This window comes from Mustelus asterias, chromosome 13 (assembly GCF_964213995.1).
Source record: "Mustelus asterias chromosome 13, sMusAst1.hap1.1, whole genome shotgun sequence".
Lineage (NCBI taxonomy): Eukaryota > Metazoa > Chordata > Chondrichthyes > Carcharhiniformes > Triakidae > Mustelus > Mustelus asterias.
In genome coordinates this window covers 87501444-87529406 of record NC_135813.1, presented here as the reverse complement: position 1 = coordinate 87529406, position 27963 = coordinate 87501444, and the positions used below count along the sequence as shown (strand labels likewise).

Here is a 27963-nt window from a genome sequence, read left to right as displayed (position 1 = left end):
TTGATTAGCACCCTATCCTCCACCTTAAGTATTCACTCCTTCCACCACTAACATACAGTGGCAGCAGTATGTACCATTTACAAGATGCACTGCAGGAATTCAAGGCTCCTGAGACAGCAACTTCGAAACTCGCAACCTCTACCATCTTGAGCAAGGACAGCAGAAACCATCTGGACATTCCCCTCCAAGTTACTCACCACCCTGACCTGGAAACATTGAATCATAGAATCGTGACAGTGCAGGAGGAGGCCAGTCGGCCCATCGAGCCTGCACTAACAACTATCCCACTCAGGCTCCAACCCTACATATTTACCCTGCTAACCCACTTGACACTAAGGTGCAATTTAGCATGGCCAAATCAACCTAACCTGCACATCTTTGGTCTGTGAAAGGAAACCAGAGCACCTGGAGGAAACCCACGCAAATACGTGGAGAACGTGCAGACTCCGCACATAATGACCAGAGGCTGAAATCGAACCCAGGTCCCTGGCGCTGTTAGGCAACAGTGCTAACCACTGTGCCACCATTCCAACCTGTTGCTGGGTCATAAACCTGGAACTCCCTCCCTGACAGCACTGTGGTGGACTGACATCATATGCTGCAGTAGCTGAAGGTAGCTCACCACGCCTTCAGCGGCAATTAAGGATGAGCAATTAATGCTGCCCTAGTCAGCAATGCCCAATCTCAAAGAGATAAAAAAAAGACTCCTGTGCGATAGTAGAACATAGAACAGTACAGCACAGAACAAGCCCTTCGGCCCACGATGTTGTGCCGAGCTTTATCTGAAACCAAGATCAAGCTATCCCACTCCCTATCATCCTGGTGTGCTCCATGTGCCTATCCATTAACCGCTTAAATGTTCCTAAAGTGTCTGACTCCACGATCACTGCAGGCAGTCCATTCCACACCCCAACCACTCTGCGTAAAGAACCTACCTCTGATATCCTTCCTGTATCTCCCACCACGAACCCTATAGTTATGCCCCCTTGTAATAGCTCCATCCACCCGAGGAAATAGTCTTTGAACGTTCACTCTATCTATCCCCTTCATCATTTTATAAACCTCTATTAAGTCTCCCCTCAGCCTCCTCCGCTCCAGAGAGAACAGCCCTAGCTCCCTCAACCTTTCCTCATAAGACCTACCCTCCAAACCAGGCAGCGCTTCCACATCCTTCCTATAGTGAGGTGACCAGAACTGCACACAATACTCCAAATGTGGTCTCACCAAGGTCCTGTACAGTTGCAGCATAACCCCACGGCTCTTAAACTCCAACCCCCTGTTAATAAAAGCTAACACACTATAGGCCTTCTTCACAGCTCTATCCACTTGAGTGGCAACCTTTAGAGATCTGTGGATATGAACCCCAAGATCTCTCTGTTCCTCCACAGTCTTCAGAACCCTACCTTTGACCCTGTAATCCACATTTAAATTAGTCCTACCAAAATGAATCACCTCACATTTATCAGGGTTAAACTCCATTTGCCATTTTTCAGCCCAGCTTTGCATCCTATCTATGTCTCTTTGCAGCCTACAACAGCCCTCCACTTCATCCACTACTCCACCAATCTTGGTGTCATCAGCAAATTTACTGATCCACCCTTCAGCCCCCTCCTCTAAGTCATTAATAAAAATCACAGAGCAGAGGACCAAGCACTGATCCCTGCAGCACTCCGCTAGCAACCTGCCTCCAATCAAAACATTTTCCATCCACCACCACCCTGTCTTCGATCAGACAGCCAGTTACCTATCCAATCGGCCAACTTTCCCTCTATCCCACACCTCCTCATTTTCATCATAAGCCGACCATGGGGGACCTTATCAAACGCCTTACTAAAATCCATGTATATGACATCAACTGCCCTACCTTCATCAACACACTTAGTTACCTCCTCAAAAAATTCTATCAAATTTGTGAGGCACGACTTGCCCTTCACGAATCCGTGCTGACTATCTCGGATTAATCCGCATCTTTCTAAATGGTCGTAAATCCCATCTCTAAGGACCTTTTCCATCAATTTACCAACCACCGAAGTAAGACTAACCGGTCTATAATTACCAGGGTCATTTCTATTCCCTTTCTTAAACAGAGGAACAACATTCGGCATTCTCCAGTCCTCTGGCACCATCCCCGTGGTCAGCGAGGACCCAAAGATCAAAGCCAAAGGCTCTGCAATCTCATCCCTTGCCTCCCAAAGAATCCTAGGATACATTTCATCAGGCCCAGGGGACTTATCGACCTTCAGTTTATTCAAAACTGCCAGGACATCCTCCCTCCAAACATCTATTTCCTCCAGCCTATTAGCCTGTAACACCTTCTCTTCCTCAAAAACATGGCCCCTCTCCTTGGTGAACACTGAAGAAAAGTATTCATTCATCACCTCGCCTATCTCTACTGACTCCATACACAAGTTCCCACTACTGTCCTTGACCGGCCCTAACCTCACCCTGGTCATTCTTTTATTCCTCACATAAGAGTAAAAAGCCTTGGGGTTTTCCTTGATCCGACCCGCCAAGGACTTCTCGTGTCCCCTCCTTGCTCTCCTAAGCCCCTTTTTCAGCTCATTCCTTGCTGACTTGGAACCCTCAATCGAGCCATCTGAACCTTGTTTCCTCATCCCTACATATGCTTCCCTCTTCCTTTTCACAAGACATTCCACCTCTTTCGTGAACCATGGTTCCCTCACTCGGCCATTTCCTCCCTGCCTGACAGGGACATACCTATCAAGGACATCCAGTATTTGTTCCTTGAAAAAGTTCCACTTTTCATTGGTTCCTTTCCCTGACAGGTTCTGTTCCCAACTTATGCCCCCTAATTCTTGCCTAATCGCATCATAATTACCTCTCCCCCAATTGTAAACCTTGCCCTGCCATACGGCCCTATCCCTCTCCATTGCAATAACAAAAGACACCGAATTGTGGTCACTATCTCCAAAGTGCTCTCCCACAACCAAATCTAACACTTGGCCCGGTTCATTTCCCAGTACCAAATCCAATGTGGCCCCACCTCTTGTCGGCCTATCCACATATTGTGTCAGGAAACCCTCCTGCACACACTGCACAAAAACTGCCCCATGCGAACTATTTGACCTACAAAGGTTCCAATCAATATTTGGAAAGTGAAAGTCCCCCATGACAACTACCCTGTGACCCCTACACATATCCATAATCTGCTTAGCAATTTCTTCCTCCACATCTCTATTACTATTTGGGGGCCTATAGTAAACTCCTAACAACGTGACCGCTCCTTTCCTATTTCTAACCTCAGCCCATATTACCTCAGTGTGCAGATCCCCCTCGAAGTGCCTTTCCGCAGCCGTTAAACTATCCTTGATTAACAATGCCACTCCTCCACCTCTTTTACCAGCTTCCCTACACTTCGTGAAACATCTATACCCTGGAACGTCCAACAACCATTCCTGTCCTTGTTCTACCCACGTCTCCGTAATGGCCACAACATCGTAGTCCCAAGTACCAATCCACGCCCCAAGTTCATCTACCTTGTTCCGGATGCTCCTTGCCTTGAAGTAGACACACTTCAACCCACCTTCCTGTCTACCGGTACCCACCCTTGACCCTGATACCTTCCCCAATACCTCACCACCCTCACTGACTTCTGGACTACAACTCCTTTTCCCACTCCCCTGACAAATTAGTTTAAACCCCCCTGAAGAGCCGTAACAAATTTCCCTCCTAGGATATTGGTGCCCCTCTGGTTCAGGTGCACCCCGTCCTGTTTGTACAGGTCCCACCTTCCCCAGAATGTGTTCCAATTATCCACGTATCGGAAACGCTCCCTCCTACACCATCCCTGCAACCACAGTAGTAGCATGTCCTTTTAGGGAGTAGTTAACCACAGCAGATAACAGCTAACAGTGGTTTACCACATTCACCCCGTTTTTAAAAAAAAGAGTCCGCTGGGGGTCGGCAAGGTGCAGAGCAAAGCAACCAGTACAGTCAGTGCAAAAAAAGAGACAGCGACTATTAGTTCAACTCCCTTAAATAATTTGGATGAGGGACCAAGCAAGGGATCAGAGTCGTTCCCTTAAACCAGGTCGAGCAAAGCAAAGTAACCCCAATGGAGATAACTTTGCTGGTACATGGCAAAGCTCTCAGGGTGGAGATTGATACAGGGGTGGTGGCCAGTCACAGGGGAAGAGGCATTTAGTTTTCTTCAAAAAGGATCACGTTTTTAATTATGGTAGACGTGCACTTCAAGTGGTTAGATGTGTCATTGAAGTCCACAACAGCCACTTCCACCACTGACAAGATATTCACTATCTATGGCATTTGAAGTGCTAGTGTCGAACAATGCACATCATTCATGGCAGAAGAATTCCTGAAATGCCCAAATCCATTTGCATTCGCCATGTGAGGTCAGTACTTTACCATCCAGCACCAAATGGGCTGGCAGAGCGTGTGGTACAAACATTCAAGTGGTCAATAAAAAACAGATGAAAATATCTCTTCCTTTATGGATCGCCAATTTTCTATTATCAGGTAACATCACCCCAAACATGACCACAAGGATCATGCCAGCTGGGTTACTGATGGGATGCTGTTTAAGAATATGACTGGACATATTTCTAAATTGCTGGGGAGGATGGAGGTGAGGCAAGCCTCACAGAAAGAAAATCATGATTCAGGAAGAAAAACAAGTCCCCCCCCCCCGACACGATAGTTAAGAAAACGTCAGCTACGACTTGCACCAACTTTCACCGATGCACTATAGAAAGTATTCTTTCTGGTTGTATCACAGCTTGGTACGACTCCTGCTTTGCCCAAGACCGCAAGAAACTACAAAGGGTTGTGAATGAAGCCCAGTCCCATCACCCAAACCAGCCTCACATCCGTTGACTCTGTCTACACTTGCCGCTACCTCAGAAAAGCAGCCAGCATAATTAAGGACTCCACACACCCCAGACGCACACTCTCCCACCTTCTTCCATCGGGAAAAAGATACATACCAACCGACTCAAGAACAGCTTCTTCCCTGCTGCCAGGCTTTTGAATGGACCTACCTTGCACTAAGTTGATCTTTCTCTACACCCTAGCTATGACTGTAACACTACATTCTGCACTCTCTCCTTTCCTTCTCTATGAACGGTATGCTTTGCCTGTATAGCGCACAAGAAACAATACTTTTCACTGATACTAATACATGAGGACTTGCTCAGTCAATGGTAGGATGTTGGGGAGAGTTATAGAGCAAAGAGATCGAGGGGTACAGGGTTCATAACTCCTTGAAAACGGAGTCACAGGTGGACAGGGTGGTGAAGGAGGCATTCAGCATGCTTGGTTTCAGTGGTCAGAACACTGAACACAGGGAATGGGGTGTTTTGTTGAAGTTGGACAAGACAATGGGAAGGCCACACTTTGAATACTGTGCACAGTTCTGGTCACCCTATTATAGAAAGGATATTAAACTAGAAAGAGTTTAGGAAAAATTTACTAGAATGCTACTAGTATTCTTGATGGTTTAAGTTGTAAGGAGAGACTGGAAAGACTGCGACTTTTTTCCCTGGAACGTACGAGGCTTAGGGGTGATCTTATAGAGGTCTATAAAATAATGAGGGGCTTGGTTTACTTAGATAGTCAACAGTTTTTCCCCAGAGGTAGGGGAGGCTAAACCCAGAGGGCATAGGTGTAAGGTGAGATGGGAGAGATACAAAAGGGTCCAGAGGGGCAATTTTTTCCCCCACACAGAGGATGGTGAATGTCTAGAACAAGCTGCCAGAGGTAGTAGTAGAGGCAGGTACAATTTTGTCTTTTAAAAAGTATTTAAACAGTTACATGTAAGATGGGTATAGAGAGATATGGGCCAAATGCAGGCAATTGGGACTAGCTTAGTGGTTAAAAAAGGGTGGGATGGACAAGTTGGGCCAAAGGACCTGTTTCCATGTTATCAACCTGTAGGATCTGTATAAACCTCTATCTGACAATAATAAATCAAATCAAAAAACCAAGCATGATTGCTTGATGGTGGTTATACAAAGCACATGCAAACACAATTCTTCTAAATGTACAGCAGTTGTTCATCTACACAGGTGGCTCAACTTAATAACAATGAATGCTAGACAAAAGCCAAAATTCCAGTGTGAAAACAGGTGTTCAGCAAAACAAGTCTGGCTTCTGAAAGTGTTCTTTCAGCTATTTTGAGATGATTATTTTCAGAAAGCTCAAAAATACATTGTGTACAGAATGTTCACAAGTCCATATAGTTAGATTTCATTCGATCATTGATTTGTTAAAACTGAACTCAAGCCAATCACATTTAATGTAGTATCTGGCAAGAAATTGTGACATGTTAAATAAATGATGCTGCAACATTTATATTCAATTTGAGCCAAGAACCAGCATGGTCTGTATTCTGGCACCAATTGCAAAGACAAGTCAAAGAAATAGAAATTTTGGCCTTCAAGGTAAAATTAAAATCACTGAAATGTTAGCTTTAAAAAGCAGTTTAGAGCAGTATTGAGCCATGCAGACCCAAGTCTTGCATATTAGTTAATTACCACAACCAGGGCTGTATAAAGAGACAAGCCAATAGCCAGCCAGGGTACACCGAACACTGGAGGGATATGTAACTTTTACAGGTAACATGAGGATTTGGCAAATGTCTGATGCTCCCCTTCCACACATCCCACCAGGTAAATCAAAAATTAACATTCGGAAGCTGGGTTCTCAGTTGGAACTGTTACTAGGGTATTGAAAGAAATGTCAGAGGTAATAGTGGATGCGTTAGTGATTATTTATCAAAACTCGTTGCATTCTGGGGTAGTGCCGGTTGATTGGAAAACGGCTAATGTTACGCCGCTGTTTAAAAAAGGAAGGAGACAAAAGGCGGGTAACTATAGGCCGGTCAGCTTAACGTCTGTAGTAGGGAAAATGCTGGAATCCATTATTAAAGAGGAGATAGCAGGGCATCTGGATAGAAATGGTTCGATCAATCAGACGCAGCATGGATTCATGAGGGGAAAGTCGTGCTTGACGAACATGTTGGATTTTTATGAAGATGTGACGAGGACGGTTGATGGAGGAGAACCGGTGGATGCGGTGTTTTTGGATTTCCAAAAGGCGTTTGATAAGGTGCACCATAAAAGGCTGCTGAAGAAGATTAGGGCACACGGAGTTGGGGGTAGTGCGTTAAAGTGGATTGGGGACTGGCTATCCGACAGGAAGCCAAGAGTCGGAATAAATGGGTGTTTTTCTGGTTGGAGGAAGGTAACTAGTGGCGTGCCGCAGGGATCGGTACTCGGGCCGCAACTGTTTACCATTTATATAGATGATCTGGAGGAGGGGACGGAGTGTAGGGTAACGAAGTTTGCAGACGACACAAAGATAAGTGGAAAAGTGAATCGTGTGGAGGACGGAGAAGATCTGCAGAGAGATTTGGACAGGCTGAGTGAGTGGGCGAGGATATGGCAAATGGAGTATAACGTTGAGAAATGCGAGGTTATACACTTTGGAGGAAATAATAACAAATGGGATTACTATCTCAATGGAAACAAATTAAAACATGCTACCGTGCAAAGGGACCTGGGGGTCCTTGTGCATGAGACGCAAAAGCCCAGTCTGCAGGTACAACAGGTGATCAAGAAGGCAAATGGGATGTTGGCCTATATTGCGAGGGGGATAGAATATAAAAGCAGGGATGTCTTGATGCACCTGTACAGGGCATTGGTGAGGCCGCAGCTGGAATACTGTGTGCAGTATTGGTCCCCTTATATGAGGAAGGATATATTGGCATTGGAGGGAGTGCAGAGAAGGTTCACCAGGTTGATACCGGAGATGAGGGGTTTGGATTATGAGGAGAGGCTGAGGAGATTGGGTTTGTACTCGTTGGAGTTTAGAAGGATGAGGGGGGATCTTATGGAGACTTATAAGATAATGCGGGGGCTGGATAGGGTGGAGGCGGAGAGATTCTTTCCACTTAGTAAGGAAGTTAAAACTAGAGGACACAGCCTCAAAATAAAGGGGGGTCGGTTTAAGACAGAGTTGAGGAGGAACTTCTTCTCCCAGAGGGTGGTGAATCTCTGGAATTCTCTGCCCACTGAGGTGGTGGAGGCTACCTCGCTGAATATGTTTAAAGCGCGGATGGATGGATTCCTGATCGGTAAGGGAATTAAGGGTTATGGGGATCAGGCAGGTAAGTGGTACTGATCCACGTCAGATCAGCCATGATCTTATTGAATGGCGGGGCAGGCTCGAGGGGCTAGATGGCCTACTCCTGCTCCTATTTCTTATGTTCTTATGTTCTTATGTAGTGGGAGTGAAATAAGAGACTGCAAACAGCCAAAACAAGCATTCACTGCCATCAACATCCACACACATCCACTCTGAAGCAACAGTAACCATTGCAATTTTGTGTGCAAGGAGAAAGAGTTAATTAATAATCTCATTGTAAAAGGCCTCCAGCAAAGTGACCACAGGGTGAAGGAATTTTCCATGAAGTAAAATTTTACATTAAGTTTGAAGGTTCAATCTGAAACTAGGATTTTATATCCAAGCCAAGGAAACTACGAAGATATGAGCAGCAAATTGGCCACAGATTGGGAAACTACAAGAAAGGCAAACAGGCAATGGCTGGCATTGAAGGAATAAATATATGGTTGGAAATAAATTTACATTTCTCGATGCACAAAAACCCAGCAGGAAAGGTGGTCGAACCATGGTTAATAAGTGAAGTTAAAGATTATATTACATCATAGGAAGAGGGTGAGGTAAATGACAGCAGAGTGGTAAATGTCACTGAAATAACCCAGAGGACCAAGTTAATTCTCTGGAAACATGGGTTCAGATCCCAACAGCTGGTGAATTTAGTTCAAATAATAATAAAAGGAATATAAAGCTAGTCTCAGCAATGGTGATCATACAACTATTGATGGCCATAAAAGACATCAGTAAGCTCAATGGGTTGAGAGAGCAAGTCCTTACACCAGTCGAGCCTGCAGGTGACTCCAGACCCAGAGCAATATGGCTGACTCTTAGGGCATTTAGGGAGGATGAGTAGACCATTTGGCCCTTTGAGCCTGTTCCACCATTCAATAAGCTCATGGCTGATCTGCTTGTGGTCTTATCTCCACTTTCCTGTCTGTCCCCCAGAACCCTAGACTCCACCTAACAAAAATGTGTCTTAGTCGACCTTGAATAAGTTCAAAGACCCAGACTCCACTACATTCTGGGGAACAGAATTCCACACACTAACAACCCTTTGGGAGAAAAAGTTTCTCCTTGTATCAGTCTTAAGAGAGGGCTCTTATTTTTAAAACAACTTTGTCCAGTTTTAGTCTTCCCCACAAAGGGAAACATCCTTCATGTACCTATCCCATCAAGTCCCTGCCAAATCTTACATGTTTCAATAAAATCACTCTGCATTCTTCTAAACTCCTATGGGTATAGGCTAACTGTTCAACCTTTCTTCAAACAACAGCACCACCCCACCCATCATTCCAGGAATGAGTCCAGTGACCCTTCTCTGAACTGCTTCTAAAAAAATTGTTTTTTAAAATCAGACCAAAACTGCACACTACTCCAGATGTGGTCTCACTAAGGACCTGCACAGCTACAGTAAAACTCCCCTCAAATTACTGCGGATGCAGGAAGCTGAAAAATCTCAGCAGGTCTGACAGCATCTGTAGAGAAAGAATAGAACTAATATTTCACGTCAGAATGACCCTGTCTCTTAAATTCCAATCCTCTTGCAATAAACATCAACATTCCATTTGTCTTCCTCGTCACTTGCACAGCAACTTTTAGCTTTATATACCAGGACACCGAAATCGCTCTGTACCAATGAGTTCTGAATTTAAGTAGTCTACAACTTTTCTATTCTGCCCAAAATGAACAAGTTCACATTTATCCATGCTATACTCCATCTGGCAGACTTTTGCCCACTTAATCTATTTACATTCTTTTGCAGACTCTCTACCTCCTCCTGACAAATTACTTTCCTATCTATCTTGGCGTCATCAGCAAATTTAAAGACTTTTCCTCCAGTTATTGCTGTAATTGTAAACAGTTGAGGACCAACACTGATTGGAACTCCACTGGTTATAACTTGCCAATCCAAAAATTATTCATTTATCCCTACTCTGCTGTTAGCCAACCAATCCTTTATCCATGCTAATAAGTTACCCCTGTGCTATGTGCTCTTATTTTGTGACCTTAGATGTGATGCCTTTTGGAAATCCCACATCTACTGGTTTCCCCTTTATCCACCTTGAATGTTACTTTGTCAAAAAAACTCGATCTCTTTCCTTTCACAAAGCCACGTTGGCTCTGCCTGATCAAGTTGTAATTGCTAAAATGTTTGACTATAACCTCCTTAATAACGGATGCTAGCACTTTCCCTATGACAGATGTTAGAATAACTGGTCTATTGTTTCCTGCTTTGTCCACTTCCTTCCTTGAATAAAAGGTGGGACACCAGCCATTTGCCAATCCACTCAAATCTTTCCAGAATCAAAGGAATTTTGGAAGATTATAACAAACGCATGTGCTGTGCTGCCACCACTTGAGCCCTAGGATACAGGCCATCCGGTTCTGGAGACTTGACATCCTTCCAGTCTCATGTTTTCCGAGCATCCTTTCCCTGGAAACTATTATTTTCTTCCCCCCCGCCGCCCCCCCCCCCCCCCATCATCTCTTGATTTTCAACAATCTTTGGGAAGTTTTCAAAGTTCTCTGCAATGTACAGGGACACAAAATATCCTTTCAACCCCTTTGCCATTTATTTGATTTCCATCATCAAATCCCCAGACTCGCTCTCCAGAGGGTCAGCACTAACTTTAGTTATTCAAATACTTGTCGAAACGTTTACTATCTGTTTTTACACTACTAGCTAGCTTTGCTCATTTTCAGTCATTCTTTTAAAGTTATTTAGTGTCACAAGTAGGCTTACATTAACACCGCAATGAAGTTACTGAAAATTCCCATTCTTTGCTGCTTCTTAAAATTTGACCAATCCTCTGGCCGACCACCACTGATCTCTGCAGGACAGTGTGTTTCTTTCAATTACATACTGTCCTTAGCTTCTTTGTTAGCCACTTCTCTTTCTCACTAGGATCAATCTTTTCAGCATTATTAAATAAAGTCTGCCATTGCAACCCAACTGTGCTACATTTTAACCTAATTTCTCAGTACACCTCAATGAACTCAGTCTTCATACTCTCATAGTTACCTTCAATTTAAGTTCAAGGCGCAAGTCATGGGCCTACACTTCTCCATTTCCAACTGAACATGAAACGCTATCATGTTGTGACTGCTGTCACCTAGAGACTCCTTTACCATGGAGGCTATTGATTAATCCTCTCATTGCACATTACCAGGTGAGGATAGCCTGCTCCCTGGTTGGCTCCATAAGAAATTGCACTGAAAACATTACAAACTCACTTTCCAAGCTACCCTTGGCAAATTTTCCCAACCTACATGTAGATTAATTTCATGATTCACACAGTACATTTCTTACATACTGCATTTATTTCTTCCTGTATGTTCTGTCCTGCAGTACAGTTACTGTTAGGGGGCCTCTGAACTACTACCACATCCCACAAGTGACTGCTTATCTTTATTAATGGGATGGGCAGTGACAGCCACATCACAAGAAAGCATTAAAAAAAAAGGCTCAAGTTACCAAAACGTTCGTAAGCCTGACGATTGGGTACATTTTAGAATTCAGCAAATGAGGACCAAGAAACTGACAGAAAATAGAAGTAAACTAATGACAAACATAAAAACAGACTGTAAAAACCTCCATGAGTATGTAAAAAGGAAAAGACGACAAATGTAAGCCCACTACAGGCAGAGACAGGAGAATTTTCATGAAATTGGTAGAGATCTATGTCAGTCTTCAGGAAGGATTATACAAAAACTCCCAGGGATAGGAGAATGCCCCAAGTATAAATGCTTGGGCCCCAGCTAATGACAATCTATATCAATGATTTGAATGTGGGGACCAAATATAATATTTCCTAGTTTACTGTTGATGCAAAACAAGGTGGGAAGGTGAGTTGTGAGGAGAGCGCAGAGAGGCTTCAAGAGGATTTAGACAGGTGTAGTTGGCAAGAATGAAGCAAATGGAAAATTGTGTTCAAAAATACAAAGTAATCCACTTTGCTAGGAAAAAGAAAATTGTAGAATATTTTATTCAGTCTACAAGATTATGAGGGGCATGGACAGAATGGATAGTCAGAAGCTTTTTCCCAGGGTGGAAGAGTCAGTTACTAGGGAGCACAGGTTTAAGGTGCGTGGGGCAAGGTTTAAAGGAGATGTACGAGGCAGATTTTTTGCACAGAGAGTAGTGGGTTCCAGGAACTCGTTGCTAGGGGAGGTAGTGGAAGCAGATACGGGGGCGTCTTGACAAATACATGAATAGGATGGGAATAGAAGGATTATGGTCCCCAGAAGAATAGGGGGTTTTAGCTCAGTCGTGCAGCATGGTTGGTGCAGGCCTGGAGGGCCGAAGGACCTGTTCCTGTGCTGTAATTTTCTTTGTTCTTGTTCTAAACTGAGAGATTGGGAAGGGACCTACATAGCTTTGTTCACAAGTTAGCTAACATGCAAATGTAGCAAGAAATACGCAAAGCAAATGTTAGGTTGGCCTGTATTACAAGAGGATTTGAGTAAACAAGTCTTGCTGCAATTTTGTAGAAGCTCTGGGGACCTGGGTTTGAATCCCGCCATGCCAATGGTGGAATTTGAATTCAATAACAACTATCTGGAATTAAGAATCTACTGATGACCATGAAGCCATTGCCAATTGTCAAAAAACCCATCTGATTCATTAATGTTCTTGAGGGAGGGAAATCTGCTTTCCTTTATCAGTCTGGCCTACATATGACTCCAGAGCCACAACAATGTGGTTGACTCTCAAATGCCCTCGGGCAACTAGGGATGAGCAATAAATGCTGGCCAGCCAGCAGCGCACATGTCCCATGAATGAATAATAAAACAAAATCCTTGGTGGGTCCACACCTAGAGTATTGTGTACAGTTTTGGCTTCCTCATCCAAGAACAAATATACTGGCCATAGAGAGAAGGCAACAAAGGTCCACCAGACTGATCCCCAGGATGGCAGCAGCTCTTCTATGAGCAGAAATTGATGAGACTGGGCCTGTATTAAATTTAGATAAGAGGTGATCTCATGAAAGCATATAAAATTCTTAGTGCTGGGTTGATTGATGGATTCATGGCTGGGAACGGGTGGAGGGGAAGAAGAGATACAATCTAAGAATAAAAAGGTAATCCATTTGGGATTGAGCCGAGGAGGAATTTCTTCACTCAGCGTATGGTGTCTCTGTGGAATTCTCTACCAATGAGGGCTGCAGAGGCTCAACCATTCAGTATTTGCAAGAGAAGGATCGATAGATTGAGATAGCAAGCATCAAGGGATACGGTGATAGAGTGGGAAAATGGCACTGAGGTAGAAAATCAACCACAATCTAGTTGAGTGGCATGGCAAGTTTAGGGGGCCTACTGCTGCTCCCATTTCCATTGTTCCTCTGAAGATTGACACCTCTGGGTAACGTTCCACTTCCTCACCATGGATGCAAAACCAATTACCCAATCACTCCCATTCTTTTTCTCCCCACGACGAATACGAATTAACAGAATTTCAGTTGCAACCTCCAGATCAGCATGGCTCATCTGCAGAATTTGCGCCACAAGCTATTGACAGTTACTTTTTTTTTAAATAGCAAGTTACTCATGCTAGAACGCAACCAGACAAGGTGCCAACAATTCACTTATGTTGACGTTATTCATGTGGAAGCCTCAACAGCAAGAATCAAGAGATTACAAAATAACAAGGTGGAACTACAGATGTACATAATCCTATCCTCACTAACTCTCTGCAACACATCTCCAAAAAGCAGCAAAACACAATTTGCATTCCCTCCAGCCTTGAGTTTTCACAAAATGATTAACTTAATCATATCAGACAGGGATACAAGACTATACTTATTTGCTGTGGGTATGATGTTTCTTACTGTTACAAAGTCCAACTAGTTAATAAAATTACAACATTCATTTTCAAAAAACACAAGAATGAAGCCATTTAATTTTGAAGCCTAATCACTTAAATACAAGAAAAAATTATAACAGATTCTTTAAACCAACTTTTCTGCGAATGCAGTAATTGATTATACCGCTTAATGTAAAATAGTCTTATTCAACTATAACAAATACTACATTCCACCCACACAATGAACAAAAGTCCAGCTCATGAAACCATGCAACTAAAAGCATAAAAATTAATGGATATTACACAGGAGCAAACAAATTTTGCTTGATGTTACAAGTGCTGCCCAAACATGTTTAACAGAAGACGAGGAAGCTAATTTCCGTGAACTGATTGGATGACGTACACTACTGCAGAACTGAATGTGACTAAAAACCAATCTTCTCACTCTCCCACAAAAGCACATTCAAGGTCACAACATCCACTGTGAACAGATTATCTCAGGCCCCAGCAGCACTGTTAGTGCACAAATATATCTGACTTAAAGATTGGCGTGGATTGATGCTGGCAGAATGCATAATCATTGATACAGCAGATTACTAAATAAGTCAAAACGACATTGTGCATCAATATCTTGACCCTTTTTGACTACTCAAGTTCATGGAGTTGCCTGATGCAAGTTTATCAAGCTGTCCTTTAGGTTTTAACTGTCGACCTCGCACCACCCTGCTTTAAAAAGAAAATTCAAGATTTAGTTATAGCTTTCAGAAAAGCCCAGTGGACCCATTTATTCAAACCAGTAGCTCAAAATTGAGTGCAATCACACTCAACTATCCCACTTTCCTTCCTACTCCTAATTTTTATAAAAAGGAAGTCTGTCCTTTTTCCAACTCCTGTATCTAATGTGGTTCGAGACAATTTGTGCTGATTTATTTCCCTCAAACCATTCTCCCCATTTGCCTTCTCCTGACCACCATTTAGAAAATGGGTCAAAATTAGCCAAGTTCATGCCCTCAACCCTTCAATAATCTTGAACTCAAGCCAAATGTATTTGGGAAGGAACGAAAATTAATTTTGGCCAGAATATGTTCAGCATTAAGTTCTGCACATCAAGTAGCTTTGATAATTAATTGCCCTTTTAAAAAAAGTGCAAGATGGTTTCCTATTAACATAAATAAAGCACAAACAGAGCATCATTATTATTGTGCTGGTTAATGAGATTTGTGTTATTATTTAGTGTGTTTTCTAGAGTGGAACAGTTTGGAATATCTCTGATCATTTAAAATAAGGCTTTGCCTTTTTGGTTTAGGTACATCGGTTTTAACAGAAAAAGTGGCTTTTGAAAAATAAAGATCCGTACAGAAAATTGAGATGTTTTCAAAAACTTCTACAGTAAAAGTTGGTAACTTCTAGAATTAAGCAAATTAAAGACTCCAGCACTAATTGAGAAAAATGTGCCTCATTATTGGAATATCATCTTGAAAACTCTTCAAACTGACTGTATTTATTCATTCATGGAATGCAGGTGTCGCTGGCTAGACCAGCCCATGTGCCCATCCTTAATTGCCCTCGAGAAGGTAATGGCGTTCCACCTTCATGAACCATTGCGATCCATGTAGGGTTAGGAACATTCATGGTGCTGTTAGGGAGGGAGTTCCAGGACTTCAACCCAGCCGCAGTGAAGGAATGGTAGTATAGTTCCAAGTCAGGATAGCGAGTGGCTTGGAAGGAAACTTGGTGGCGATACCATGCAACTGCTGCCCTTGCCTGTTCAGATGGTAGCAGTCACAGGTTTGGATGCTGACCAAGGAGCATGGTGATTTGCCATGTTTATGCAAGTGTGATGATACTGTCTCTTTAAGAAATGTGCATGTGTCTGGTTTCTCATGCAGAATTTTTTTTAAAAGTCAGTTTTACTTATTGATGCCGCCTTGTGTAACCAGCAGCCCCTGTTGGTGCTGCAGCAACGTAATTGATCTTAATTGCCACGGTATTTGTTTTAATCTGGACTAATGCAGTTCTGTTCTTTTATGGTGTTTTCCCCTGGGGCTTTTAAGACTTGGACTGGAGGTGGTTGATTGACGGGAAAAATCATGCCATTGGGCAAGACAAGTTTTACACAAATAATCTGTTGCTGCTTGGAATTGTTCAGGAGAAGTGCCTTTTTTTTGCTCTCTGGATTTGGAGACTGGAATTGGCTAGTAAATGAGTGTGTTTCTGGAGGCTGCTGTATGGGAGTGAGAAGACAGGTTTCTTTATCTGTCTGTCCAGAGGGGTTAAAAGGCTGGAAATCTAGCATCCATGTGAGCCAATATGTTTTCTTTGTGCTAACCCATTCTGAAGGGGGATGTGTGTCTGTGGGGATATTGCTTTATTTGGAACTATAGAGATAGTTAGCTGTTAAGAATTGTACAGTATCACGTTTTAAGTCAATCAATTTATAAAAGTCATGCTCATTCGTGTTATACTCTAAGTGTTGTTAAATAAAGTTTGTTTTCATAAAAGCTTCCCAGTGGGTTAATAGAATCATACCCGGAACAAAACACCTTATGCCAAAATTAAAAATGTTGGGGTATAGGCTAAGTTCATGGTATTCCTTGGGAGATTCTGACCTGGTCCCTAACATTAAGTGACAGTCCCAACAAATATTTAATCTATTTCCTTCTTCATTCTGAACTGCTGCAACAAAGCTTTCTTACTCATCTAGTTTTATAGTTGAAGAACTTCAGAAGATTTCAAGTCAAGTTCAAATGCAAATATTCTTTCCAATGGTCTTGGAAAAATACAAAAACACCTTTTTAATAATTTAAACTTTAGGTACTGTCAATATAAAAAGAAGTGCTTTTCAAACTTGGGTATATTAGAGGAAATGTGGGTAGGAGATGGCCTGATGGTATCATCGCTAAACTATTAATCCAGAAACTTCTAGACTTCTGGGAACCAGAGTTTGAATCCTGCCATGGCAGATGGTGGAAATCGAATTCAATAAAAAAATATTGGTAATTAAGAGTCTACTGATGACCATGAAACCATTGTTGATTGTCAGAAAAACCCATTTGGTTCACTAATGTCCTTTAGGGAAGGAAATCTGCCATCCTTACCTGGTCTGGCCTACATGTAACTCCAGGGCCACAGCAATGTGGTTGAATCTCAGCTGCCCTCTAATGTATCAATCACGACAAAAGTATTGTGGGTCAACCCACAGCATGTGGACGGCAGCGTTTTAAGGAGACAGCTCCCCACCACCTTCTCAAGACCAACTCGGGACAGGCAATAAATGCTGGCCAGCCAATGATGCCCAAGTCCCATGAACAAACGAATAAAAAAACTCAACAATCAAGGTGGTACAGTGAATTGGAACCTGGGCAAAATACATGATCTGTTTTGAGTTGGAATCAAGCAAAACTAATCTTTAATCTTTTAAGGGGACCAAGACAGCAAGAGAGAAAGGCTGGGATAACAAGGAGCGGATGGAAAAGGGGACATGGTGGGAAAGACAAGAGGAGGGAGAAAGACAAAATGGGAAAGGAAAGCAAGTGAAACACAGCTGAGTTTCAAGAATACTGTGGGTGTGGCACAGGACTGTTTGGGTGATTTTGAGACCTTAAATATATGCACTATTACTGTTGCATTCAGGTGATTTATTTTATTTTGCCAAGTTATTAGAGCACTGAATGCACGGTGCCATGTATGATTTGACCATGTGCATAAAACAAAACACAAACTCCAGCTTTGACATTTTGGTTCCTATGGAAATACATGATTCACTTAAAGTCATGATTTTTCAGGTTGTGGTTGCAACCACTATACTTCTGAAATAGAATTAAAGCAGGGATTTATCTTGGTCTTATATTGCCATTTCTGTTCTCAAAGTCACAGACTAACTGGCAAAACTTTGATCTAAAACAGTGAAAAAAATCACAATAAATCTAATCAATTGAAAAGTAGTTACAATCAAATAAAACAACCTTCAACATTGGAGTGGAAGAATGTAAAACAAAACTTTCATTTCGAAGAAATTCTCTGGATTCCATCTCCAATGTATAAATGAAACCCCCTTAATTATCCTTCCCAAAAATATACAACACCAAATGTGTTCTAGTGGGAAGTAGTAGAGAGAAGAAGATGCTACTTCTGAACAAGGTATATCGACTTAGGACTACAATTCAGCCATTTTAATTAAACTCCAATTTCAGTACCCAATTTCTTCTTAAATGATTCCAAGGATTTGGCCTCCACTGCTTTTCTTTCTGTAATTCTATACAATATTTTGGTCACACGGAGTAAAGAATTCATCACTTAAATCTAAAATGCACCTTTTTACAAGCTTGACCTGTATCCAAGTCTTAACAAATGTTCCAGATTTTTCCATTCCATCTTAATAACTTGATGACCATCAAATATTTCTTTTGCTGACTGAAAAACCTGGGATTTATGACAAAAATGCACAATTCATTTTTAGAAGCAAAACAAATCTGACACAGCCAAGCAGTACTTTATGCCAAAATAGTAGGACATGAATTCTCACTTACTTCCAGCACCCAGAGCTTTCAGGTTTGATTGGGTTACTAACAGAATGGTAGGCTTTTTGAAAAAAACAATATTCTACCATTTTATAAGTGCCTGCAGCTAGTAACGAGTGGCCTTATTGGAACAAGAACATTTAAGAACGCAAGAACATAAGAAACAGGAGCAGGAGTAAGCCATCTAGCCCCTTGAGCCTGCCCTGCCATTCAACAAGATCATGGCTGATCTGAGCGAATCAGTTCCACTTACCCACCTGCTCCCCATATCCCTTAATTCCCTTATCGATCAGAAATCTATCTACCCGTGACTTAAACATATTCAACGAGGTAGCCTCCACCACTTCAATGGGCAGAGAATTCCAGAGATTCACTACCCTCTGAGAGAAGAAGTTCCCCCTCAACTCTGTTCTGAACCGGCCCCCACTTATTTTGAGGCTGTGCCCTCTAGTTCTGGTTTCCCTTCCAAGTGGAAAGAATCTCTCTACCTCTACCCTATCCAGCCCCTTCATGATCTTATATGTCTTTATAAGATCACCCCTCAGCCTTCTAAACTCCGAGTACAGACCCAATCTGTTCAATCTCTCCTCATAAGCTACACCCCTCATCTCCGGTATCAACCTGGTGAACCTTCTCTGCACTCCCTCCAAGGCCAATATATCCTTCCGCAAATAAGAGGACCAATACTGCACACAGTATTCCAGTTGCGGCCTCACCAGTGCCTTGTATAGTTGCAGCAAGACCTCCCTGCTTTTATATTTTATCCCCCTCGCGATAAAGGCCAACATTCCATTCGCCTTCTTGATCACCTGCTGCACCTGCAGACTGAGTTTTTGCGATTCGTGCACAAGGACCCCCAGGTCCCTCTGCACAGTAGCATGATGTAATTTTTCTCCATTTAAATAATATTCCAATTTACTATTATTTCTTTCAAAGTGGATAACCTCACATTTGCCAACGTTATATTCCATCTGCCAGATCCTCGCCCACTTGCTCAGCCTATCCAAATCTCTCTGTAGACTTTCCGCGTCCTCCACGCAATTTGCTTTCCCACTCATCTTCGTGTCATCAGCAAACTTTGATACCCAACACTCAGTCCCCTCCTCCAGATCATCTATGTAAATGGTAAACAGTCGAGGCCCCAGCACCGATCCCTGCGGCACGCCACTGGTCACCAACTGCCAACCAGAAAAGCACCCATTTATTCCAACACTCTGCTTCCTGTTAGATAGCCAATCCCCAATCCACGCCAACACCTTACCCCCAACTCCGTGTACCCCAATCTTCTGCAGCAACCTTTTGTGAGGCACCTTATCGAATGCCTTCTGGAAATCTAAAAACACCACATCCACCGGTTCCCCTCTGTCAACCGCACTAGTCACATCTTCATAAAAATCCAGTAAATTCATCAAACACGACGATTTAGGGAACAATGTCTAGCAGCACCCAAGCGGATGTTAAAAACTCAAAGATATGATCTATAGCATATATGATAATTTGCATCAAGTTATACATAACTTGAAGCATACCAAGTATTTCTTTTAATGAGGTTAAAAGAAATGCTTGTAGCGTTGGGATCATTATTAGAACCTCAATTACAAGGTGTATAATAATGGTCCCAGCACTACAAAGCAACAAAAATTTATGAAGTGTTGTAATATAACACATCCCATGACTGTTCAGAGGACCATAATTAGACAAAGTGACACAGGAAAAATATCTCCGTATGTAGCTGATGGCCTTACTATTTCACTGAACCAACATATGTTTCCATGAAGAATATATTAATCTAAAATTAATAAGCCACAAATAGCATTTAAAATTCCAGCCATTCTGGAGATAATTGGTTGCCACAATTAAACTCAAAATACAAGGAGCAAAATTAAAATAATTCAAGCGAAGTTGATATTTCTGCAGTAAAATGAAATTTAAAGGTTTCTGCAATCCAACTAACTGATCTTCCTCAATAGGCAAATTATTTTGACCACATAATAGGTGAAAATAAAGGCGCATTAAATTTAGTCGAAGTATCACATTCCATTTTCCAGATATAAATCAGATATAAACCAAGACTAAATAAGTTGTCTCATGACCAACAACCGTAAAATGCGTAGGCTGCATTTTCTATCAAAACACTTGTGAATTCATTCTCAATTACAACAGGACGACAATGTAGTTGTCTTCATCTTTACTGTTGATTTGTATCCCACCTCTGTAGTAATAAATTAAATCAGTGAGAACAAAGCAGCAAGAACTGGTAACTTACCACTTTTATTATGATACTGGGAGGAGTTTGCAGTACAAGAGCAAACTACCATGGGTGCTGGAAATCAACTAACAGAAAATGCTGGCAATACTCAAATCTGGCAGCAGTGACCTGCTCTGTATTTCTAGAATTTTCTTTGTAGCGCAATGCCTTATCGAATGGGCTATTTTGCACTCGATAGCAAAAATGTGCAGAGAGCTGGGATTTAACTTTTGCTGTCTGCATCAGGGTCTTTCTTTTAAAGCAAAAATGCAGCTGGGTAACATGTGCAAACTGACTGACATTCAGATGGACAAACACAGACAAAACATTCAATAGTCTAGAAGTGGCAGTTGTACATTGCGCGAATAGATCGATTATTGGGGCCGTGCATATGCTATGTTGGTAGAGTGACTATAAGACCATAAAACATAGGTGCAGAATTAGGCCATTCGGCCCATCAAGTCTGCTCTGCCATTTAATCATGGCTGATATTTTTCACATTCCCATTCTCCTGCCTTTTCCCCATAAACCCGGATCCCCTTAAAAATCAAGAATCTATTTATCTCTGCCTTGAAGACATTCAATGACCTCGCCTCCACAGCCTTCTGCATCAAAGGGTTCCACAGATTCACGACACTCTGGCTGAAGAAATTTCTCCTCATCTCTGTTTTTAAGGGTCGTCCCTTTAGTCTGAGGTTGTGCCCTCTGGTTCTAGTTTTTCCTACTAGTGGAAACATCCTCTCCACGTCCACTCAATCCAGACCTCGCAGTATCCTGCAAGTTTCAATAAGATCCCCTCTCATCCTTCTAAACTCCAACGAGTACAGACCCAGAGTCCTCAACCGTTCCTCATACAACAACCTCTTCATTCCAGGGATCATTCTTGTGAACCTCCTCTGGACACTTTCCAAGGCCAGCACATCCTTCCTTGGATAAGAAGCCCAAAACTGCTCACAATACTCCAAATGGGGTCTAACCAGAGTCTTATGCAGCCTCAGAAGTACATCCCTGCTCTTGTATTCTAGCCCTCTCGACACGAATGCTAACATTGCACTTGCCTTCCTAACTGCCGACTGAACCTGCACGTTAACCTTAAGAGAATCTTGAACAAGGACTCCCAAGTCCCTTTGTGTTTGATTTCCTAAGTATTTCCTCACTTAGAAAATAGTCTATCCCTCCATTCCTCCTTCCAAAGTGCATAACCTCACACTTTTCCACATTGTATTCCATCTGCCACTTCTTTGCCCACTCTCCTAACCTGTCCAAGTCCTTCTGCAGCCCTCTGCTTCCTCAATTCTACCTGTCCCTCTACATATCTTTGTATCCTCTGCAAACATAACAGTGCCTATGCGGCACCTTTTCAAAGGTCTTTTGGAAATCTAAGTAAATCACGTCCACTGGTTCTCTTTTACCGAACTTCCTTGTTACCTTCTCAAAGAGCCATCTCATCTTTAATATTGGACTCCAAAATCTTGCCAATGACCAAAGTCAGACTAACCGACCTATAATTTCCCATCTGCTGCCTCCCTCCCTTCTTAAACATCGGTGTTACATTAGCTACTTTGCAGTTCGCTGGGACCCCCGCCTGCTTCCAGTGATTCCTGAAAGATCACCATCAATGCCTCCCCAATTTCCTCAACTATCTCTTTTAGAGGGGAAAATTGTTGGGTGAAAGCTCAGAGAGCTTTAAAGAACCGTTGGACTTTTTAGCCTGAAACTGTTTGGCACATTGTGCAATTCCTTTTTTTTAATTCATGAGATATGTATCATTGACAAGATCAGCATTTATGCCCATCCCCAATTGCCCTAGAGATGATGGTGAGGTGAACTGCCTTCTTGAACCATGACAGGACAAGTGGAGCAGGTACTTCTACAATGCTGCGAGGGAGTTTCACGATTCTGACAATGGCGAAGGAAGGGCTGTGTTCATCATTTGTGCATTTTCCATTTCAGCGTTGGTCAAGACTCACTCAATATTGCACCTTAAACATGATTAGGCCTGAGAAATATAATCAAAGATAATTGGTGTCTCAACTTCCCACCTCAAGGGAACTATGTGCATAAATTAGCAATCCACTTGAAAAGGCAGAGTGAGTTACACGCCAACATGCCTTGCTGGACTAAAACACTTGTGTGTTCAGGTTGTCCTACCTACTGAAATGTGTTTAGGAACATAACACAAGTCATCCAATCTATCACTCAAGCCTTTGGCACCACTCAATTCAATCATGATGATGGTGCCGTGACTCTTAAAACAAATGTAAGGAAGCAGATTGTCATGGGGTTAAAGCATCAAGGTATGAATTCGGAGAATCCTTTTAATGTAAACCGCAAACTCACTCATAACTTTAAAACCAAAGAGTCAAACAATTGTTTCTTTTTCAATTCAAGGGAAAGACATAGTTGTCGAAATTTCTTCGTGCACAGATCCCCCATGAAGAAATTTTGATCCCAAACACAATACACTTGGATGTAAAACACTTGGATTCAGTATCACCCCTACAATGACTTCACAGAAACAACCAGTCTCTAATAAAAAGCCAATAAATATACTTGAACAAAGTAACATTCACACTTCATAGGAGCACAGCAAGCCCAGACAATTTTAATGTTTCATTTGCCATCTCCATATTTAGAACTTTACTGTATCATTTTAAGTTTCTGCCATTCAGAATGTGCACTCATTTACATCTGCAAGGAAATTACAACAGTTCTCGCTCACAAAGATGACCCCTATTTGTTTGGTCTCCCTGGTAAAATACACAAATTCTGTCCAGTCACAATTAAAGGACAAGTTACCTGTAACACTAGCTGTTGCCATGCAAACGACTCACTGTTGTCAATGTTGGATATACTCGATCTTTCTGAGGGAATAGTGGCACGCTCAAGTTGCATGGAAACATTACGACGCTCTTCCTCAAGTGCTCTGGTCAACTTCTCAAACCGGGCCTCTTGTTCTTTAACCGAAGCTAGAATGCTAGCTGCAGATCTTACATCATAATCATCCATAATCGTCCTGAGGTTCTTGCCTGGTGACTAATCAGGCAACCTTAGGGTCAAGGGTTAAAGGTTAGTAGATCAGTAAAACTAAAAAAAAAGGACAATCAGAAAGATTATTGATACATGGTTAATAAAAGCAAAAGACGCACTAGGTTTGGTTTAATTTTTCCAAAGTTAACAATGTGAAATCACCTGCTACAGCTACAAAGTAGATTTGGAAAGCACACCAACAGCCTTAAGCAGAATCAGAAAGCTGCAGAGAAAAAAGGAGAAACAAATAAGTTAGAGTACAGGAATAGCAAACTTAACAGGTGAAGTATTCAAGTCAGAAAAATAACTTCAGTGCAAGTGTTAAGGCAAGCAGCAACAGCAAATATAGAAGTTAAAGACAGACATTAAAAAAGACAAAACATCAATCCAAAAGCCATTGTTCTGAAATTTAGCACAGAGGAAAATATAGACAATTCTGTTAAAACCATCCAATATTTAGAAGGCGCGCACACATCCCTATAAATACTGTTTGTGTGTGGGGGTTTCTACCCCATTGCTGACACTGGGCAGGGATGTCAACTGGCTTAATATGAAGCGGAAATGACATGAAAACCTTCAGCTCAACCAACCCAGGTTAGTTTATCAGAGTAAGAATTGCGAATCTTTTGCCTGTTCCACTTTCATCCCAGCACGCATACATGTCACCTATCCTAAAATGGCATCTGCCTCAATCACTAACTTCAGCAATGTACTCCCAACAGTCAACACTGGAAAGGTTTTCCTATGCTCTCCTAAATCTGACAATTATTTACCTCCACCATCACTGGTAACAGTCCATTTCTAACCACCCTGTTCCAATCCTTCATGATTTGGAAAAGTTTTATCAAATCATCCTGTAATTGCCTGTTATAACAAAAGACAAACTGCAGATTTTCTGGATTATTCTATTTCCTCATGCCAGGTATCTTCCTAATAAATCTGGACTGTTCCTTTGTTGTCTCAACACCCTTCCGATAATTTTGAGTGTAGTATTCCCACTGTGACATGAGTAAGGTTTTAAAAAGATTTGCCATCACAACTCAGCGTCAATACTCCATATCTCCAGCTATAAAACCCAGTACTTCAGTTATTTTTGAAAAATTATATCCACTTGAGATGCTGCTTTTAATATCATATGAACCTGACTACAAGTAAAAACAAGACCAATTGAAGAATGTTTGACAATCAAAAGCAAGAATTCTTAAAGAAAACAACTTAAAAGGTCACCCACAGTCATTCAAAATTTATGACTGTGAATTTCTTTAAATTGCTACATAAAAACAAGTGCAGCTCAGATGTCTGCAATGTAAAACCTAAGAAAAATGGCTGCATCAGTAGACAATGATTGTTGATGCCAAGTTTGATTTTTAAAAGCTTATAAATTACACAGAGGGGTGAAAAGGTGAGACAATTCTACAGTTTTGCGATTCAGGGATGGAATGAATCAGACACTGATGATTTTCATTTTGCCACACAGGAAGCATGGTGGGAGGAAAAGTGTATCTGAGCAGCTTTCAGAGAACACTGGTAAATTCAGGAGCACTGATCATTGCACAGTGGTGGAAGGGAGACGAGGCTGAGTTGGGGATAGAATACACTAAGAGTTTTAACAACACCAGGTTAAAGTCCAACAGGTTTATTTGGTAGCAAATGCCATTAGCTTTCAGAGCGCTGCTCCTTCGTCAGGTGGAGTGGAAATCTGCTCTCAAACAGGGCACAGAGACAGAAAATCAAGTTACAGAATACTGATTCGAATGCGAATCTTTACAGCCAACCAGGTCTTAAAGATACAGACAATGTGAGTGGAGGGAGCATTAAGCACAGGTTAAAGAGATGTGTATTGTCTCCAGACAGGACAGCCAGTGAGATTCTGCAAGTCCAGTAGGCAAGCTATGGGGGTTACCGTCCTCGTTTGCGGAACTTGGCTATCAGTTTCTGCTCAGTGACTCTGTGCTGTCGTGTGTCGTGAAGGCCGCCTTGGAGAACGCTTACCTGTGGGGAGCACTTCAGCGGTCACGGGCATTCGGCCTCTGATCTTCGGGTAAGCATTCTCCAAGGCGGCCTTCACGACACACGACAGCGCAGAGTCGCTGAGCAGAAACTGATAGCCAAGCTCCGCACACATGAGGACGGCCTAAACCGGGATCTTGGGTTCATGTCACACTATTGGTAACCCCCACAGCTTGCCTCCTGGACTTGCAGAAGCTCACTGGCTGTCCTGTCTGGAGACAATACACATTTCTTTAACCTGTGCCTAATGTTCCCTCCACTCACATTGTCTATACCTTTAAGACCTGGCTGGCTGTAGGGATTCGCATTCGAATCAGTATTCTGTAACTTGATTTTGTGTCTCTGTGCCCTGTTTGAGAGCAGATTTCCACTCCATCTGACGAAGGAGCAGTGCTCCGAAAGCTAATGGCATTTGCTACCAAATAAACCTGTTGGACTTTAACCTGGTGTTGTTAAAACTCTTACTGTGTTCACCCCAGTCCAACACCGGCATTTCCACATTGGGAATAGAAGACAGAGGTGACTAAGGATCAACAATTCACCATTCAGCAATGAAAGCAGTATTGCAAAGGTTTCTGCAAAACATAGAACATTACAGCGCAGTACAGGCCCTTTGGCCCTCGATGTTGCGCCGACCAGTGAAACCAATCTAAAGCCCATCTAACCTACACTATTCCAATATCATCCATATTTTGCTTAGTTGGAGCAAAACTAAACAAGGGATAGATGGTCTTGTGAGGGAGGGAATGGGACTGTGCTAGGACAAACCAGGGAAAACGAACAACAAAAAGTTTGGAGGGTGTTCAAGATAAAGGGGAAAGTTGACCACATTTTATCTCTTAGTTCCCATGACTTGCCCCCCAACACCTCATCCGTCTCTCCAAGTACTTAGGAACATAGGAACTAGGAACAGAAATAGGCAAATCCGCCATTCAATCAGATCATGGTTGATCTCTCCCTGGTCTCAAATCCAACCCCCCTCCCACCTGTTCCCCATATCTCCTTATCCCTTTTTAAAATTAGAGACATATCTATCTCCTTCTTGAAATGATTCAATGATTCAGACTCCACCGTGCGATGGGGCAGAGAGTTCCACAAATTCATCACCCTCTGCAAGAAGGAGTTCCTCCTCATCTCAGTTTTAAATCTACAGCCTCTCAACCTATACCTGTGACCTCCTGCTGGGATTGCCCCATCAGAGGAAACATTTAGTTTACATTTACTTATAGAATCCCTACAGTGCAGGAGGAGGCCATTTGGCCCATCGAGTCTGCACCGACCACAATCCCACCCAGGTCCTATTCCTGGAATCCCACATATTTATGCTGCTAATTGCCTGACACTTGGGTCAATTTAGCATGGCCAATCAACCCAACATCTCTGGACTGTGGGAGGAAACCCACGCAGACACAGGGAGAAGGTGCAAACTCCACACAGACAGTGACCCAAGGACGGAATTGAACCCGGGTCCCTGACACTGCACCGGCCACGCTACACACTGCACCGGCCACGCTACACACTGCACCGGCCACGCTACACACTGCACCGGCCACGCTACACACTGCACCGGCCACGCTACACACTGCACCGGCCACACACTGTAGCCAGTGAGCAGCCGGTACAGTGTGCAATGCAGCCAGTGTGTAGCCAGTAGTGCGCAATATAGCCAGTGTATATAAAGTCAGCAGATTATCTATTCAAATCACAATTTGGCTTAATTCAGTTCAATTATTTGGGGGACTGGGAAACCTTTGGCACTGATCAGGAAAGTAAATAGTTTACCCATGGGTGAAATGTGGAAATTCCATTTGCGATCACAAGTAGTAAGTCATCTTGGAATGTTGATGGATAAAGGAGATTAAGGACAGAGACATCAGGGGTAAGAAGCAACAGCTGTTGATTAGTCTCACAAGAGATATGGAAAAACTAAAGAATGGAAAAAAACGTTTAATTGCTCTCAGAGCAAAACAAGAGATCAAAATTAAGCAATTCAGTCATTGTAGTGCAATAGCCTGGATATCATGACAACAGAGCACAAAGAGAATTGATTCGAGTGGCACAAATCCATTGAATATAGGGTACAGGGGAGGAGGTAGTTATTGAGGGGAAGGGAAGAGAAAGGGTTATTTCTCCAGAGAACAAATAAATATAAGAGGAGTCATCAACTAAGGCTGACTGAATGATATGACAGAGTG

General features: G+C 42.4%; 1 protein-coding gene across 21 annotated transcripts in view; it reads right to left on the bottom strand.

Annotated features, from left to right (window-relative positions):
• arvcfb (ARVCF delta catenin family member b) overlaps window positions 1–27963 on the bottom strand; it is a 322152-nt gene that overhangs the window by 175315 nt on the left and 118874 nt on the right. For 8 of the 21 annotated variants that reach the window (XM_078227206.1, XM_078227204.1, XM_078227214.1 and 5 more), the window contains 2 exons: window positions 23921–23981; window positions 23528–23777 (listed from right to left, as the gene is read on the bottom strand). The exons of 8 other annotated variants lie outside the window; for them this stretch is intronic. In XM_078227206.1, coding sequence (XP_078083332.1) covers window positions 23528–23737 — 210 coding nt within the window. In that variant the 5' untranslated portion in view covers window positions 23738–23777; window positions 23921–23981. Of the gene's footprint in view, window positions 1–9547; window positions 9615–23527; window positions 23778–23920; window positions 23982–27963 lie in introns of those variants that run through there. 5 more of the 21 variants (XM_078227208.1, XM_078227205.1, XM_078227209.1 and 2 more) reach the window with 3 other exon arrangements.